This window comes from Tachysurus vachellii, chromosome 25 (genome assembly GCF_030014155.1).
Source record: "Tachysurus vachellii isolate PV-2020 chromosome 25, HZAU_Pvac_v1, whole genome shotgun sequence".
Lineage (NCBI taxonomy): Eukaryota > Metazoa > Chordata > Actinopteri > Siluriformes > Bagridae > Tachysurus > Tachysurus vachellii.
In genome coordinates, this window is record NC_083484.1 from 9,899,247 (window position 1) to 9,919,089 (window position 19,843).

Sequence of the window (19,843 nt, forward strand, 5' to 3'; positions counted from 1 at the left end):
TCGCAGCAGCAAGAACCAGAATATATAAAACATCACTTTTATCTTATTCACACTGCATTGGCCCCAGTCAGATTTTACATTGAGTATAAAATACTTGTACTGACCTATAAATCACTGAATAGTCTTGCACCACAATATCTAAGTGAACATTTTTTAATAAGATCTGCTATACCTATTTTGACCAAAACATGAAGTCCTACAGTTATTAAACCTTTCTATTAGTATTTTAGGACTCTCTGTAAGTCTAGGCTGTATAATATTTTTTTCTTGGGCATAGTCTGTTTGGGTGATCTGGGATCTTTCAATGTTGTTGATGCTCTGTAATTTTAGCATGTGCACAGGGATCATGAAAATAGTTTTATGTGTTTCATATTGGTATTATAATCACTGATTAATGTTTAATTAAAAGGAGTGTATATAATTGAATGAAAAATAGGAACTTGTATAAAAACTTAAGACCTTTTCACTACTGTCAGAACTCATTAATATATCTACACTCCCTTATCTTCATCAGTCGCTGTCTCTCTCTCTCTCTCTCTCTCTCTCTCTCTCTCTCTCTCTCTCTTTCAGTCATTCATGTTAATTCCATGAAGGCAGCTCCTCTGAAACAGTATCTCTATACTAAACTGGAAAAGACTGATGCTAAACAGGGCAGGTAAGCAGAAACTGAATTGGAGTGAGTAATATTGATTATACCCTTATTCTCTGATAAGACTGATGGTTTACCTAGGACACAGGGATAAAATTTGACAAATATTAGTTGCATTAAAATAATCCAATATAAAATAGAACCCAACACAACAGTTTAGTTTTTTTTCACTAATCTCTTAGGTTAAAGTTTACTGTGGTCAGTGAGCCATTGAATGAGGAAGATGAATGCGTGGATGTTGGCCATGCTTATTTGGACTTGCGGGAACTACTTCTTACAGGGAATGATGTAACTGAATGCCAAATTGATAGTAAGTACACTAATTAAATTCAGGGTATGAATGGATTTTAGAGTCATTTAACGCAGCGTTTTCTCTCTCAGTTGTCAGAATTGATGGTGATCAGGAGGTGGTGGGCAGACTGAAAGTGTCTTTAGAGGCAGCACAAGCTTTAACAGGAATCTCTTAGGATTATCCCAACTAGGAAGAATGGAAATAGAGGACAGAGAAAGAAAATTGCCTGATCCTAAATGTATCTGAAAATCCTAAATAAATTCCTTGACAATGCCTGGTTGGTTAATACATGATGTAAAGAAAGAATAAAGCCTCCAAAGGAGTCAATTTTCATTTCTCAGTCTCACACAGTCTATCCATAACTTGAAGTAAATAGAATAATGTGCATGTAGATGTAGCATCATGGCACAGGAAATGCCAGTTGGAGTACAGGCATTTTATTAAATGCAAGCAGTTACACATTGTGTATCAAAAAAAGAAATGTCATTATCTGACTCCTGATAGTTGTCTAAGCACCTTCAACTTACCAGTGTATGAATCGTACAAAGGATATCCCACACAGAAGTCCATAAACAAGGGCTGCCAAAAGGGCCATTAACAGCTGAAATATTTGCAGATTCATACCCAGTTTAAAGTGAGCATCTGCAATTACATACTTGTAGAAAATGTAGTTTGTTTTCATTTTCAATTAGAGTGGTTTATTATTTTTAACTTGAATTTGACCTGATTGAATGTCATTTTGTATGGATTTTACAACTCTACTTTCATCTTTGCTTCTCTCTCCATAATTGTTAGCCCCTTGTTCATGCAATCTCTTACCAACATTATAATCTTTCTGTTCATTCTCAGTGTCATACCTACTGTATTAAATTTTCCAGTATTTGTCTGGCTCCTTGTCACACACACACACACACACACACACACACACACGACAATAGTCCAGCTATATTATTTTCATTAACGTACTCATTGATAACATTCACTACCATTTCTAATGCTATTATTCAACCATGATTGCTAGTATGCATACTAAATAAATGATTCTATTAAACTGATTTTGTGTTTGCTGTCTCTGATCAAAATCTAAGCTACTGTTGAAGAACTCTGAACCTTCAGATCCTTTTAGAATCCACTGTTATTATTCCTAATTAATAATTGGGTTATAATAGTTTTTATAACCCTTTCAGGTTCTATAGTGTATTAGTATGACTGAATTTTTTTAGTAATTATTTTACTATTATTAGTATTAGTATACTAATACTTTTAGAATTATTAGTATTAGTAATTATTAGTAATTATTTTACTAATCACTAAAACCTCAAATATTATTATGCAAGTCATTTTATGAGATTGTTTACCTAAAAAAATGTACAGCCATTATAAATAATTATTTTATTTTTATTATTTGAAAGCTGATAAAGTGGCAAAAATATCTATATAAGCAGCCTTTAAGACGAGGACTGGATGTGGCATGATGTCTTTGTGGCTAGACTTGTTAGAACTGAAAATAATGGAATTATTCATGGGCTAAATAATAAAACAATACTAAAGTTGTTTGGTTGGCTTTACCTATTCTACATTGGTTATATTTGGGTTGTGTTTTTTGGTGTAAATCTTGACAGACAGACAGAGTGTTATGCACATACCTGCTGTCATGAGGGCATTTGACACACAAGAAAAATAACAGGAATTGTTTTGATGGAACACAAATAAAATGTATATTATATTGGGAGTGTGCCTTTTACTAAATTGTTTTTTCTAAAATGGATTTTTTAAGGATTTTAAAATAAATCCTGAAACATTATAAAATTAAAAATTTAAAGCATTTATTGTAATTTAGTGATTTCATTTGGACATGCTATATTGCAGATTTTTTTGATGGGCTCAATCATTTGCTCATATGCTTCTGATAAATACCTTCTGATAAATGTTTACCTTTCTTTTAACCTATGTGCATTAGGTACTGTTCATATAGGTTGAAATGGCTTCTGTCTCTCAAAACCTTTTTTTTTATATAGCTTTTTTATCTAGATGTAGCATCTGGCCAGCAATGCATGCAAAATGGCAAGCTTATGACCAAAATATTTTACTATCCTTTCTTTACATTTTTGTTGTAACAGTATTGTTCATTATAACAGTAATTGGGAGTTAGGGTTGCACTAATGGTAGCATAAATGTACCTGCTCCTGAAAGACTCAAAAATTTAACAATAACAGAACAATAACAAACAGAATCAAAATAGCCAAGGAGTCATCAAAACAAGTCTGGGACAAATAAATGGAAAAATACCTTTAAAAACCTTTAAGACCTTTAAAGTCTTAAAAATACAACTCAAAACATGTTTGGTAAATAATTGTAATCAATGCCTAACAAGGGGGCACGGTGGCTTAGTGGTTAGCATGTTCGGCTCACACCTCCAGGGTTGGGGGTTCGATTCCCGCCTCCGCCTTGTGTGTGTGTGTGGAGTTTGCATGTTCTCCCCGTGCCTCAGGGGTTTCCTCCGGGTACTCCGGTTTCTTCCCCCGGTCCAAAGACATGCATGGTAGGTTGATTGGCATCTCTGGAAAATTGTCCGTAGTGTGTGTTTGCGTGAGTGAATGAGTGTGTTTGTGTGCCCTACGATGGGTTGGTACTCGTCCAGGGTGTATCCTGCCTTGATGCCCGATGATGCCTGAGATAGGCACAGGCTCCCCGTGACCCGAGGTAGTTCGGATAAGCGGTAGAAAATTAATGAGTGAGTGAGAATTTCTAACAATAATTTTCACTGTAAACAAACAGTAACATTATTCATCACCAAACTAACTAATCCTTACTGTAGTGATATCTACATACTTTATGCTGTTTTGGTGCTGTAGGTAGGGAAACAGTCATGGGTGAAGATCTTTACCAACACCTTTTTAATTCGTAATTAAACCTACAAAGTTTAATTATTAATTTTATTAGAAATTAATTATACTGACATTAAATTCTGACTTATTTATATAATGATTAGTGTAGTATCCAAGTATACCTTACCTTAATAGTTTATGTTTGTGTTTTGGACAGGTTTGCATATTTCATCACTTAACTGGTGATTATTTTATTTAAATTCATTGTAATTCAAGTTAATACTCTTTGAATTAAATTGAACCTTTTCCAAGAATTGGAACAGTGGAAACCCCAAAGCAGCTTTACAAAAATCTGTACGTATAGTTCCTTTCAATACAGCTCACTAATGAGGAAGCCACATGTGAAAGTGACAAGGAAACTTTTTTTTGAGACAACATGAGGAAGGAACTTCGAGAGGAACCAGGCGCAATATTCAACCAGCAGGTTGTGTGATTATGAGTCATTACTCTTTCACAACTGTATGCTATGGAGCCAAACAAAACTGATTGTAAGAAAATGATATTCAGTATGAGCATCAGGGTATAATTTAAGTTGATCAGAATTTTGAATTTTAAGTTTATCAAAGTCTATAGTACAATCAGTCTAAATAATCCTCTAAAATACTAAGAATTTTTGATAAAATGATAATTTAAGTACTTAGGTACACAAAGAGGTGTGTCTTTACTTGTCAATTGAAGACAGGCAGTGACTCAGCTGTTTGGACATCTGGTGGAGGTTCATTTCACTAGCTAGGTGCCAAGAACAGACAAAAGAGGGAAAATTGATCAGAGCCTCTGCACAAGCATTGGGCATTGCTAATACAATAACTTGCCCTGATAAGGGTTTATGAAGAAAAAACCCAAAACAACTAACAACCTCCACAAGAACATTTTGAGAGCAACAATACATAGGCCACACAACAAAACACACCCCACCAATCAGCAGCAAGAATCAAAAGGCCAGATTGTAATTTGCAAATATTCAGGAGTCAAGATTGATTTCTACAGAAATTATATTAAGGCCAAAGAGTGGAGAAAGAAAAGAGCTGCTCATCAATCAAGCAGAGTGGAGATAATTTCAAGATTCATTGGACCATTCTACTTTTTTCAACTCTGCCCAATAAAAAATGGCAGTACAATTTAGGATTGATAAACCCATTCTCTTTATTGTTGGCAAAATGCTGAGACTCGTCTCCAAAGACAACTTTGCAGATAGGCAGAACGTAAATGGAAAAAGGACAGGCTGCATGTTTCTCTTCAGATATTTAGAGACTCTCTTACATCTTACCAGACTTTAACCAAATCTGCGAAAGCTGCTTATTTCTCTAATTTAATCGAAAGAAACCTCTCTAAACCTTTTGTTTTCTATCATTAAATCTATGACAAATCCTTCTGCTAAATCTATGCCTGTTGCCTCTGTTGCTGTCTGTGAAGGCTTCTCGAGATTCTTTAGTGAAAAAATCACTAAATTAAGGCTAATAATAAAGTGTTCGCCCTACTATAATTCCTATCTCTTCCCCAATCACGTCAAAGGCCTCTGCATTTTTTAAAGCTTTTGAGCTCATCAACCTCCAGCAACTGGATTGACAAGCTCAAACCCTCATTTTGTCCCAGTGACATAATTCACCCAAAATTTTAAATAAAATCTTTCACTCAATTGGTCCAGGCCTGCTGTCTTTGATCAACAAGTGCCTGCAAACAGGCTCAGTCCCTGCCAACATTAAGGTTGCCACTGTCACTCCCTTGCTCAAGAAGCCTTCACTGGACCCCTCCATTCAAAAAAAACTTTCGACCTACAGTATCTCTGTCTTGCCTTTCATGTCAAAAATTCTGGAGAAAATTGTGCTAAATCAACTCCAAAGTTTTCTGAATAACAGTTGTATCTATGAGGGTTTTTCAATCGGGTTTTAAGTCTGCTCACAGTACTGAGTCTGCCCTTTTGAGAGTTTTAAATGACATTTATCTTTCTACTGACTCCGGAGACTCTGTGGTTCTTATTCTCTTAGATTTATCAGCTGCTTTTGATACCATAGACCTACTCCCCTGGGTACGTCTAAAAGCAAATGTTTTGAGCTGGTTTCAGTCATACCTAACTGACAGAAAGTTCATAGTGTGTACTGGGTAACTTTTCCTCCTCCCCTGCCGCGCTGTCCTATGGCCTTCCACAAGGCTCGATTTTAGCTCCTTCTCTATTCTCGTTATATACAGTATGCTACCCCTGGGCTCTATTCTCCGGAAACATGGTGTATCCTTTCATTTCTATGCTGATGACACTCAAATCTACTTACCAATTAGGAAAAATAATCCTTTAGCAATCTCATCGCTTCTAAAATGTTTAGAAGAGGTTAAATTATGGCTGGCACAAAATTTTCTGTTTTTAAATTAAGAAAAGAGAAAAAATGTTTAGCCCAAATGGGCATCTTTATTGATCAGCACTTAAAATTTGACAAACACATCTCGTATGTTATTGGGTCTAGCTTTTACCAACTGCGGATTCTCTCCAAAATTAAACACTTTCTTACCCTAAGACTTTAGAAATGGCTGTTCATGCGTTTATAACCTCTTGCTTAGATTACTGTAACTCTTTATATTGCGGTAGATCTAAAACTCAGATTACACGTCTCCAGCTCGTTCAAAATGCTGCTGCCAGATTTCTCTCTAGCTGTCGCAAACATGAACACATCACTCCCATTCTTAAATCTCTACACTGGCTGCCAATTTCTCAGAGAATAGATTTTAAGATTCTACTCTTTGTCTTATAAGTCTCTCCATAATACCGCTCCTCTCTACTTATCTGAACTTCATCCCTACTCTCCTATTAGAAGTCTACGTTCATCTGACCCGGCCATGTTGGTGGTTCCTTGTGTGCGGCTCAAGCGTAGAGGGGAGCATGCCTTTTCTGTGGCCGGTCCTAGACTATGGAACTCCATGCCACTAGAGATTAGGATGGCACCCACCATTTCTAGTTTTAAGTCCATGCTAAAGACCCACTTATTTTCTCTAGCCTTTTCATGATTGCCCAGGGGTTTATGTCTGTTTATATCTGGTTTATATTTATTTCACCTTCTTTTAAACTGGTTCTTTCTTTCTTTCTTTATTTATTTATTTATTTATTTATTTATTTTAATAATTCTTATTTTAGTTTCTTGAACTACTTTGTGCATGTGTGTATTCTTAAGTGTATGTGCAATGTCAAACGCACTGGGAAGCACTTTGGTCAGCCGTGTGGCTGTTTGTAAATGTGCTATACAAATAAAGTTGATGAGAGTGGGTTAATGCCTTCTAAGATTTTATATGATTTTCACTTTATTTTAATTACTGGTGATATTTGTATCTACAGTATATCCATGTGCCCACAGATCATATGATTGTTGAGTTTGTTAGATGGCTTAACTTCTTTGATATTACTGTATGTAATGTGTGTCTGGTCCCTCCCATGAGCATAGCCTAGACTTGATCTTTTTATGTTTCATGGCTATAAGGTGACCATAGGTAATGTTTTGGATCACTTCTTCATGTTAGCATGTACAAGTGGTCAGTGATTAATTGATAAAAGAACAACCAAGCACTTATTTCTGATAATCTCACATCTTATTTCTGATATTGCTGTAGCATTCACAGACCTAATAATCATGTTTTCACATCTTATTCCCTCATTAAGTGATTAGGCTTTTGGGGCTGCTTAACTTCAGGGTTACTAAATGTATTAATTGGGGGGGGGGGGGGGGTGTTGGTGCCTTGCTCAAGGGCACCTCAGTCGTACACAGAAAAACAAGATCCTTTCAGGCAGAAAACGTCCCTTGGAGACATACTTCCTCCATCTTCAAATTAAAATTTAAAAAGAGTGGAGAACGATTTTATTACACTTCATAGGGGAAATTTAGTAAAACACAAATCTGGCAGTTCATAAACCTTGCTAAGTATAACACGACCACATCATCCCATACAATCAAAATTAGCAATGATGTATTATTGGTTAAAAATATTTTGGGGTTTGGTCAATCAAAAGCTTTATAAACCTATGGCACCAAAAATCACCAGCCTAGCGTGGCCCAACTTTGGTTTCTTATACTTCCCTAAACATGCAGTTATTCCCAAACACAAGTAATATTTAGTTTACTTAGTTTAATGTTCAGTTTGTTTGCCATATACCATAAGATTTAGAATGTTTCATCATTTTGGTAACATTGATATAATTTCTATTCTGTAATTTAATGCAACACTACATAAAATCACAACATTCATACATTTTTAAGCTTACACTTAGATATGTAATTTTATTCAGACAACATACATGCAGTTATTTGGTATACATTATAACAGGGTAAAAAAGGAAATTGAAAATGTTTCCTCTGATAAGCAAGTATAGAATAAAATATATCAGAGAAGTGTAATTTGTGTTTTATATGCATCAGACATTCAGCCAACCGTTAGTGGGTATGAGTTCTGAGGCTAAGACTAAGTCTGTAGTTCGCACTTGCTTTAAAATATCCACTGTCATTCCTGTTTCAAAGACCTTTAAGCCATCTTTAAATAACTATCGCCTCAAATCATTAGTCATGTATGTCTTTGAGAGACCGTCATAAATTAGAAATCAAAAATTACATCTGCTCCATCAACTTACTAAAGTTTGCACCCAAATAAGACGATCTCTCACGTCTTTCACACAACCCTCAACCATACTGACAGCAACAAGGGGAACTATGTGTGGCTACTGTTTATAGACCACAGCTCAGCATTTACATAATACCCCAATACATGAAAATGAAAATACCCCGTCCATGAAAACAGGATGAAAAAGTATGTTCTGAGGGACACCTGTGTTTACATTTACATTTACAGCATTTGGTAGACGCCCTTATCCAGAGTGACGTACATAAGTGCTTAAATCTCTAACATTGAATACATTGATGCTGGCTCACAAGGTTACATACTTAAGATACCATGAGTTTAAAACATTTGTTCAAAGTTACAATGAAAAAGTCAAGGTTTTTTTCTTTTGCATTTAAAAAAAAAAACTTTCTTTTTCATTGTAACTTTGAACAAATCTACATTATCTACATTAATTAATCTACATTAGCAACTTCCCCAATTTACAATTCAATTAGTTTTCTTATTATATTAACAATTAAGTAGGTAATTTTATTCAAGCAATTATTTGGTATACATTATAACAGTGTAAATGTGAAGGAAAAAATATGAGAAATAAAAAAGAAAAGAAAAACAGGAACAGAACATGGGATTTTGAGATGCCTGAGGGTCTCTTCTCATTTGACATTAACTGTTGGGAGACAAATGTTAATAATACATTTAGTTTATGAAATTAAGAAAATTTACAATATATTTTATAATTGTGTATGATTAATAATTCCAGATAAGAATTATTAAACCAAGCAAACCAAGCTGCATTATTTATTCAGCACTGCTACATGTAATGTATTCTTCATTGAATTATAAATGACAGTATTAATGTTCATGTGAAATTAAAGGTCAAATGATCTGCACACAAACTTACAGGTATATAAGATTGGAGTATCAAACTGGACCAAAGTATATGGAAGCAGATCTGGGAAGAAAAGAGATATTTATGGCAATATTTAAAAAATAATTTGAAATGAATTTGTAAATGAATTATTTGTTAACTGTATTGCTATGGATTAATACATTTAGTATATTAATACACAAAGTTTGTAAACATACACTTTTTGACCAACGGCATGTAGACACCTGCCCATTAAACCCATATGTGGGTCTTCCCCACACTGTTGCAAAAAAGGTGGAAGCACACAATCTTCTGAGATGAGTGTAGGTTGTTATTAGGAGACCAAATCCATATTACTGCCAATGGTTTTGAAATCAGATGTTCAATTATCAAAAAGGGGTGTGCTGGTGTTCACATAACTTTGGCCTACAGTGTATCTAGCAACTGATTTTGTGAAATAATCACCATTGTGTATAGTTTCTTCAATAACATCATACAGATTCTCTTGTACAACTGTGTGAAAAAGAGGAATCATTAGCATTAGAATTCATACTGTACATATTCAGCTGACAAGGAAAACACATTAACTCCTTCAAATTCTATTAGGCTATACAGTATATCTGTACATATATATGTATATGTGTGTGTGTGTGTGTGTGTGTGTGTATGTATGTATATATGCATAGCCACTGAATTAGTGCTGATAACTATAGAGCTGGCTAACTAGTTGTCCCAGTTGTCTGACAGCTATAAGTGTTACAGGTGTGCTGTATAGCTAGTCAACAACCTACATATAACTTGACCAACTGACGATACATTAAATTGTATTAATCAATTGATTGTGGCTAAATGAGAAATCTCTGTGGAAGCGCAATCTGGTTTGTAGATTATATGACTCCCTTTGTCCTTATATACATATTTGTGTGTTTATATAGAACACTATTAAATATATTTTTATACATTAAACTAAATAGAAAGGGTTTATGCACTAAAAAATATATTTTACCTATTCTAAATAATTTAAAAATAAAAACACAAACAATAATATAGTATTTTCATTGTGTAATAGTTATTTTTTAAATTTAATTTTTTTTTTTTTATATTATCACAATATTTTTGATTTTGGGCTACAGCTAGTCCTAATTTCTAGTCATAAAATTTGCATTCCTATCACTGATTTCCATTTGGTTGTATTGATGATGGTTGGGTTTAACTGTTGAGAGGTCCAGATATTAGTGACAATATCAACTTTTTAAATTTGTTCTAAATAGAGTTAAAATTATTCTTATGAATAAGGATTATTTGTCACTGGACAAATAAAAAACTCTATTCTGTCTAGACTCTGGATAATTAATACTGGATAATTAATACACAGAAGAAGATGCAAAAGATAGAGCAGGTTTTATTAAAGATAATAGCAAACTAATTTGTAAAAATATCAAAATTTAAGGCACCACAAATATCCCCTATAAATTATACTATTACTAAGCAATAGAACAGCAACAACATTTAAGCAGTAAGGAAAAATGTTCATACCATTGTGTGTATTTATCTTTTTCTTTTTTCTGAAAAAGATGTACACCACGACCAGCATGGCCACAAAGAGAGTAACAGCGGTTACTAAGGCTATCATTATCACTGTGGCATTAGTAGTGACTACTGTAACACTGCTGCCATTTGTTTGCTCCTGTGGGCCTTGTGTTGTATGCAAATCTCCTTCAGCTGCAAGTATGATAAAAGCCAACATTAATTTTCTTCAAGACATTTTTGTTTTCAGACATACAGTACATGTTCTTCATGAGTGAACAGTGACTGTTGAGATAAAGAACTGGGGCGTTGCATAGAAACAATGATTTAAGTAAGATTTACTGTACAACAACATTTTATTGAAGTCTTCATGTATTCATGAGTGGACACTATACACTTAAGGCTGGAAAATTGCTTGTATAAAGATAACCCGTATTATTCTATACAATTGTATATTAATGACTATGGACATAAGTTCAAGACACAAATTACATCAATGTTTACAATGTTTTCTTTATTCGTAGTTGGCCTACTTACACTAATTCATATGTGTGTCTGAAATAAGATATTTCAATGGGCCATCTAAAGATAAGCCTAAAGCAATCTGGGGATGATGAGCAGATAGGTTTGGGTTTTTTGTCAACTACAATATGGGGATGCTGCATTGTTACTGCACTTGCCTCGCATCCCTAGGATTAGGGGTTTAATTCCCAATTCTGCCCTGTGTATGAGTTTGATTTTCTCTCCAGTCCAAAGACATGCATGGTAGGCTGATCTCTAAATTGCCCATAGTGTATGAATGGGTGTCTGAGTTATTGTGGAATGCCCATTCAAGGTTCATATTAAAAATATAACTACGCATTATGTATCATTCAATATTAAAACTTTGTTGTTGTTGTTTTTTGCACAAAGGAAATTGAAAATGTTTCCTCTGATAACAAAGCACTAAATTAAATTAAACTTACAAAGTTATAAATATAGCGGAGAAGTGTATTTCCTGAAACTCTATATTACCATTTTTGTGTTCCATATGCATTCAGCCAATGGTTTGTTAGTTCTGAGGCTGAGACTAAATCTGTAGGCCCCACTTGCTACAAATTATCCAGTCATACCTGTGCCAAAGGACAATAAGCAATCTTGCTTAAGTAACTACTGTCTTGTTTTTCTCACATCGTTGTTTATGAATGTCTTCGAGAGAAAAAATAATTAAAATGTAATAGAATTCAAAAATTAAATCTGCTCCATCAACCCACTGCAGTTTGCACCCCAATAAGACTACCTCTCATGTCTTTTACACAACCTTCAGCCATACTGACAGAACAAGTGTAACTATGACAAGTCAAGAAGCTTACGGTTACTGTTTATAGACAGCTCAGCATTTAATACCCCAATACATGAAAATGAAAAAGCCCCGTTTTTGAAAACAGGATGAAAAAATCTGTTACAAAAAAATATGTTCTGAAGGACACCTGTATTTAATGTTAATAAGTTTAAACATATCAGTTCTATAATAGCGATTCTGACACTCCTCCAATTTACAATTCAATTAGTTTTCCTATTATATTAACTGATATTGAGATAAGAGATCTGACATTGAGATCAAGAGATCATAAGAGATCTGTGATCTCTAAACAATATTAAATAAATCTGGAAAAAATATAATTATAAAATAAATAAATAATGTCTTACCTTTAATTGTAGAGTAAATTGTAATCCGATTAGTAGAGGCATTTTCTAAAGACAAATGCAAAAGAAATTAGATAACAGACATGTGAAGTACATGGTACACTTCCATTAAGTGTGTACTGTACATAGGTGAGTCAAATGTAAAGCTTTGTCACAAAAGCGTTACATTCAATGTAAGAGTTCTAGTATTTAAATAGCGTTAGAGTAGAGTAGAGTAGAGAATAGAGTTCTAGTCTCTAAAAATACTCTAGAAATAATTTAGAGTTATTAAAAGATGACTGGTGAAAAAAAAATCATCCAGCAACCTGCACTTCTATGAATAGAAATGTCTTGTTGATGCAAGAGGTCAACCTAAAATGGCGAGACTGTGCCAAGCTGACAGAAAGGCTACAGTAAGGAAGATAATCAATTTGTACAATCATGGTGAGCAGAAAAGCACATCAGAATGCAAAATATGCCAAATGTCAAGGGCAGATAAGCTACAATATCAGAAGACCACATCTATTGGTTTCACTTCTGTTAGCAAAGAACAGAAATCTGCTGCGGTCACAGGCTCATCAAAACTATACAACTTTAACCTGAAGCAAAAAAAATGCAGCCTGGTTGAATGAATTGCAATTTTTGATGACAAACAGATGGTAAGGTCAGAATTTAATGCCACAACATTAATCCAAAGCTTTGTGAGTGTATGTCACATTTTTAGGGTTTTCATTTGACTCACCATTGCAGCGCTAATGTGAAACATAAAAGTACTAAAAAAAAATTTAGTTAGCATGTTAAGGTAACTGAAACCTAAGCAACTGAAGTATGTGGTGATATATGCACTAAAACGAAACCTTTTGGAACAAACCTTTAACAGTAAGCTTAAATTTATAACATGAAGTGGAAAGTGCACACCAGAACCACTGAGAATCTGTGGGCCACACATGACTAATAGTCAGTGATCCATCCTCCATTGTTTTTGCTCTCTCACATAGTGGTTTCTGGGCTCCTTTGAAGGTGCAATTTGTAGGACAACGAGTTATAGGAATAGTCACATCTGCTTCAACAGTCCCCCAGATTAACTGTGAGGAACCAAGATGTGATCTGTCCACGGGGCACTGAAGAATAAAAGTCTCATTCAGAAATTTTTCAACTGGGTCGATGATTTTGCATTCTAAAAAATGAAAAAGAAAGAAATGAGGAAATTATATGTTGGTTAAATAATCAAATGTATAGGTTTCATCACAAGTAACGTTTAAAAAAATAATAATAATAATCAGAAAAAAAGTATAAAATTATACTGCAAACACTGGTAATAACATGTTCATTGGGAAACTGCAAAATGCAAATTTATTAATGGCAAAACAGAAATAGTAATCACAGTCTGTGAAGATAACACATGAAAACGAAGGACCAAGCAGTAAAAAATCATCTGCGTTGTAAAATACAATGCTCAAAAAATTGAGGGAACACCGAAATCATACATTGGATCTCAATAAATGAAATATTCACACATCTTTACTCATATACATTGTGTAATTTGTTAAGAACCAAAAATAATGTGACAGTGGAAACCAAAATCATCAACCTATTCAGGGCTGGATTCAAAATGACAGAAAATCAAAGTGAAATATGTGAATTACAGGTTGAATGATATGCCCCTCCTGACAATGTGTAGGCATGCTTCTGATGAGATGGTGTCCTGAGGTACCAGCTCCAATACCTGGATAAAGGCATCAGTGAGATAGTCTGTGGACAGTCTGTGGTGCTACTTGGCAATTTGAATACAGGGTAAACAGGTCTACAGAAAAAGCCATTGCCATATCCACCCCTCTCTTACCATCATGCTCAGCACTGGCTGTGTGCTGGGCCCACTACTCTACTCATTGTACACATATGACTGTACCATCATCAAATGGTACACTGTCATAAAATATGCAGATGGCATTACAGTGAATGGACTTATGGACTTTCAGCCTACAGAAATGAGGTCCAAAAAACTGGCACTGGTGTTTAAACAACCTGACACCACAAAAACAAAAGAATTGATTCTGAACTTCAGGAGGACTCTAAAGCAGGACTCCTGGTCTGACAACACCTCAGCAGTTCTCAAAAAGGCATAATAGTGGCTATACTTTCTGAGGATGGTTAGAAAAGACAACCTTGAGTGTAAGCCTAGTAAAGGAATGTGGTAGCCTAGTGGTTCAGGTGTTGGACTACTGACCAGAAGATCATGATTTCGAATCCCAGGTCCACTAAGCTGCCACTGCTGGGCCCCTAAGCAAGGCCCTTAACCCTCAATTGTATAAATTGAAATAAATTGTAAGTCACTCTGGATCAGGGTGTTTGCTAAATGCCAGAAATGTAAATGTAAGCTGATGGAGGCCTTTTCCGATCCAACAAAAGTGTGCAGGCATACTGCATTTCAGTGAGGTACTCTGGTTAAACTGCAGCAGACAAGAGTGTCCTCCAAAGGATATTAACATAGCCCAAAAAATTACTGGCTGCTCACTGTCTTCCTAGGAAGACACTGATTCCTTTCACAACCTCAGTATGGCCGAAAACATCAGGACACTATCTGCTTGATCTCCTGCCCTCTGGCAAGTGATTCAGGTCCTAGCAAGCACTACTCATCTACAGAACAGTTTCTTTCCAATTGCTATCAGAACAAAAAATCACACATGCTTTAACGCAGAATACCAGACCTGCAATGACTTGTTACTCAACTAACTTATTACTGCAGTTACTTTTCTCTGTGTTCAACCTGTTACCTGTTTTTATCCTTAGACATGCACTAATATGATATATCAGATGTGTAATATCACTTACTATTCAATTAATTATTGTCACTTATTACTGAAGTCACTTAATTCCTTCAAAGTTTGTTACTTGCAGTCAGTTCTGTTTTTGCTCAGAAAATAAACATGGACTGTACAAAATCTGCAGTGTTTGTTAGAGGAGTACTTATACTCCATACCACTGCACTCTCTGTAAATTGGTTTGTCATATTCTTCCCTTCCCCGTGACCCAAGGTAGTTCGGATAAGCGGTAGAAGATGAGTGAGTGAGTGAGTGATATTCTTCCCTTATATGTCTGTTACTTAACACTGGCATTAGCAACTCTCCAAATTTGTAGAGCTATACACTGACAATAATCGTAATCACTTGTGCTTCCTAACTGGAGAGTTTTATATCCCTGAAGTTTAACTCACTTGAGGTTATAGTGTAATAATCAAATGTTCCCTTAATTTTTTTTAAGCCGTTATTAGTTAGCAAAAACTGGGACTGAAAAAAAGGGGATTACTTTTTGTTCTGTAAAGCTGCTTTGAGACAATGTCCATTGTAAAAAGCGCTATACAAATAAACTTGAATTGAATTGAATTGAATTGGATTACAGAGTGAATAATTTCTGAGTCCGGGAGGAAAGGGAGGAAATGTCTCTGCACCACACTGAGCTTGTTTCCCATGCAAAAAAGTATGAAAGAATATTTTTGAGAAAAATCTTCTTTTTCTAATGCCTGAATTTAGCTGAATATTTTGCTGAGATGCTGCTTAGTTCTCCTAAATAATTTAGTATAGTCAGTTTGTTTTGAAAAACCATCTATAATATAGCATAAAGGGCACCATACTGTACCATTAATTTCATGAATTTTCAGATTTACTTAAAGCTGTTTTGTGACAGTGTCCATTGTAAAAAGTATTAGATGAATACAATTGAAAAGAATTGGAAGATAAATTTCCGTTATTATGTTTAAAATCAGCTATTTAAATGTAGACACTGCATTCAGCAGGTATCTGCTGAAATTATACTACAAAATCAGCATTTTCTCAGATTAACGTCTCTCATAAAGTTAATTATAAAAGATTTTGTAAAGTCAGAATCATGACTTATTTTTGAAAAAAAATATTGTTATCATGCTGCTTTACCTTTAATATGAGTCTGAAGTTGAGGCTCCTCTGAAAAGATACAAGAAACAGGGCATCATAAAATATACATACATATTACTACTATTATTATTAGTAGTAGTAGTAGTAGTATTATTATTATTATTAAAATTATTATCATCATTATTATTATTATTATTATTATTATTATTATTATTATTATTATTATTATTATTAACAAATCATTAATCATAAACAAACCTTTTACTGCAATCTTCACACGAGAACAGTAAGAACCAGTTCTGTTTTGCACTGTACATCGATACCAAGACACATCTGTGATTCCCACAGGACTAATAATCAGTGAACTAGTCCCTTTTTGTAAATCTTTTACTTCTCTCATTTTACATAGGGGATGCTGAGTTCTGTTGGTGCTGTCTTCTATGGAGCAGGAAGAGGAGCAGGTGCTTACAAAACCAACTCTTTCTGCTCTTTCACCTAGAAGAACTTCCCAAATAACCTGTGTGTCTTCAGGCAATGTGGTTAAAGGGCATGTAAGTGTCGCTACCGAATTCACCACGGCCTCAACAATTTGCAGAACATCACACTCTGGGTACAAGAATGAGGAGACAGAGGCAGCAGGTGAATTTAATAGCAGCTGCAGCAACATTCAATCAAATTCTGATAAACTGAAACTGAAAAAATAGCATTTGTGACTAGGTCCTATTCTATAAATCTTGTTCTACAAATTAAGAAACTTACAAGAACACACTGTCACATATCTGTGAAATATTTTCTCAATATTTTTTCCTTGAGTATTTTTCTAGCACAAACACAAGTCAATAAAAATAACTTCTAAAATCTGCCACTGAGAGTGATAAATGCAATTATTCTATTTATTTATTTGTTTGTTTGTTTGTTTGTTTGTTTGTTTGTTTGTTTTTGTGAAATGCATATGTAGGAGTTTCTTAAATAATGACTTAGGATTTGTGCACCCGCAGTGAAAAATGTGGGAATGTGTAACTGTTTGCAACTTAAAATTTGAATTTACCATAAAATTGTGTGACTACAAATTTTACCATCACAGCTTCTCAACTGTTTAGACACAATATGTTCATACTGTTCTAAAGATGTAGTTAACAGGATATGAGAAAGAGAAGCAGAAAGCCAAGTTCAAGAGTTAAAATAAACAGAAAAAAGAAGTGCTTAGGGAATACTTTCAAAACAGAATGTTGTGTTATGGGTCAAGGTTTATAAGTTTGTTAGTCACATTATATTTGCCTCATATATAGTCCTTTAGGTTAAAAAATGTTTTATTAATTATGATAAAACATCTAAGTTTAAAGTAAATAATCATATGCATGATATGCAACTACTGTATTCTCCACTGTAACCATATCTGGGTTTCTGTTTCTTTGAACTGCATTTAGTCTTGCTGAGTTTTCCTTGATCATAGATTAAAAGAAAAGAAAAGAAAAGAAAAGCACAACGTTATTACATTAAGTTTCTTAACTCCTGACCCCAGCAGCTTATGCAGCTTAATTTATATTTTCCATAACTATGATCAGGTTTTGCAACCAACAAAATTAATGTCTGTATATTAAACAAATACCCAGTTCAATAAATTAAAAAACAAGTCAGACTCACCTTTGCTTTGTGCTGTGGCCACCATCAGAAGAAAAATTAAGTGGTAAAACTCAAACCGGCACCGCGCCATCGTTCAGATCCAGATCATCTCTGTAGTGAGTAAGCCTTCCTCACTGTGTCCTCAGTTCTGTTTTATTTTCTGATTGTATGAAAGAGGAAATGCTAAATCAAAGTTTAAAAAAATAGACTTTTAGTCTAGTTTTTAATTAGACTTGAGGCAAAGTAAAGATGATTTGCAGAAATACATGCTTCTTGCTTGCTACACTTGCTCTGTTATCATCATTTTGTCATTATTAATTGAAAAATAAATCTACAAAAATTTCAAAACTGGCTCAATAATGATGTTTATTATAATATATTATATTATGAATAAAATGTTTAGCTCATTTAAACAGAGGGAAAAAATAATAATAATAATAATAATTATTATTATTATTATTATTATTATTGTTATTATTATTATTATTATTATTATTTCTTCTGTTTTTGGGGTACTAATGTGTATCATTGACACAGTATTGCACAGTAATATAAAAGTAGACATTCAGGACTTTATCAATACTAAAGAATTGCCAAATAATATATCCATAGATGGTGGAAAAGGCTGACATTAACCTTGTTTAGCAAAAAATCTTATGTGACTTTTGGAAAATATATTTTCGTATAATGTGCATAATACATTTAAAAATAGTGATGGTGACAAAGTTTATCAACAAGATGCACAATAGTGACATCTTGTGGTCAAAAGGATGAAACGCAACCTTTGCGTCTCATACGACATACTATAAGCGTTTTTTAATTGTTTCATGTAATAAACCACTTAATACTCTGAAAACCATAAAGGTAATCAAAATAAATAGTTTTAATGTGTCAGTGTAGTGCCATGAATTGATTAATTTTATCAAGATGCAAATTTATTCACTACAGGTTTTGTCTTAGTCCTAAACCTTTAAGTTCCTAGGCAAGGTTTATGTAGGCATCTATGTGATCAAATTAAATAAATATTATTGTGAAATGGTCAGTTATAGTGCTTGTGACCTGGAAAGTTGGCATTTTATTATTATGCAGAAAAAAAGGAACGCTTAATAATATTAATAAAGGTTATTATTAATGTATAGGACTTGTTTGACATTGTGGAGACTCAGTGTATTTCTTTTTTTTTTGCCTGTGAAAATATTCTCTCACAAAGGACTGAAGAGGCAGGAGTAAAAAAAGATTTAAAGACAGGACGAAGATGTAGATATCATTTTGCATAACCAAAAAATGCAGGGGAGGTTTAAAGGTGATTGCATGACTCAGGATTCATTTATGATTCATTTATGAGGAATCACCTGTGGAACAGCAGCTATATAGGATATAGTGATATCCCTGTTCCACTAAACTTGTTCACACACAATTAATCTGAAACTGCTGGCTTTGTTTTCATTGCTAGTCCTAGTCTCACTGTTCTAGCTATTGGTATATTGTAAGCCAAAGGTGGAAAAATTCCCCATAATCTTAAGGTCCCCGCAGGCCCGGCAGAACATCACTAGGGAAGGATCTCTAGTGAAGATGTACAGACAAGTATTAAAAATGTCACTTTATTTTAGAATTATTTTAGTTTGATCAATTGCATTTGTTCTCTTAAAAAGGAGAGGTGCTGCAATTCCTCCATTGTTCATACATACTAATTGAAGCTAAAAATCTACACTTTGACCTCATTTTAACTCTAATATACTGGGGTACACAGCTAAAAAAAACAATATCTTTGTTCTTGTCCAAATATTTATGGCCCTGACTGCATGTGAATTGTGAATATGAGCCTCAAATGTAATAATCTAATCTATA

The 19,843-nt window shown here is 34.2% G+C and overlaps 3 protein-coding genes across 3 annotated transcripts in view; 2 read left to right on the top strand and 1 right to left on the bottom strand.

Moving 5' to 3' along the window:
* Positions 1-1,863, top strand: part of rpgrip1 (RPGR interacting protein 1) — a 31,043-nt gene extending 29,180 nt beyond the window's left edge. Inside the window, exons 24-26 of the mRNA XM_060861652.1 lie at positions 571-655; positions 832-959; positions 1,031-1,863. Coding sequence (XP_060717635.1) covers positions 571-655; positions 832-959; positions 1,031-1,116 — 299 coding nt within the window. The 3' untranslated portion in view covers positions 1,117-1,863. The remainder of the gene's footprint in view (positions 1-570; positions 656-831; positions 960-1,030) is intronic.
* Positions 1-19,843, top strand: part of LOC132840435 (uncharacterized) — a 370,465-nt gene that overhangs the window by 165,150 nt on the left and 185,472 nt on the right. The gene's annotated exons all lie outside the window — the stretch shown is intronic.
* Positions 7,954-18,126, bottom strand: LOC132840192 (uncharacterized). Its single transcript, XM_060861654.1, has 9 exons — positions 18,017-18,126; positions 16,631-16,978; positions 16,412-16,441; positions 13,354-13,659; positions 12,507-12,551; positions 10,827-11,012; positions 9,756-9,803; positions 9,324-9,374; positions 7,954-9,089 (listed from the first exon to the last, which is right to left on the bottom strand). Exons 1-9 carry the CDS (start codon positions 18,084-18,086, stop codon positions 9,076-9,078), a joined length of 1,098 nt encoding a protein of 365 aa, XP_060717637.1. The 5' UTR covers positions 18,087-18,126; the 3' UTR covers positions 7,954-9,075.

Excerpts from the sequence above, each read along its gene's own strand:
- LOC132840192 (XM_060861654.1), bottom strand. The coding sequence starts at position 18,086 with ATGGCGCGGTGCCGGTTTGAGTTTTACCACTTAATTTTTCTTCTGATG. Across the intron at positions 13,660-16,411 it reads ACTTCAGACTCATATTAAAG|AATGCAAAATCATCGACCCA; the intron begins GTAAAGCAGCAT and ends TTCATTTTTTAG. Across the intron at positions 9,375-9,755 it reads TGAAGAAACTATACACAATG|ATCTGCTTCCATATACTTTG; the intron begins GTGATTATTTCA and ends TTTTCTTCCCAG.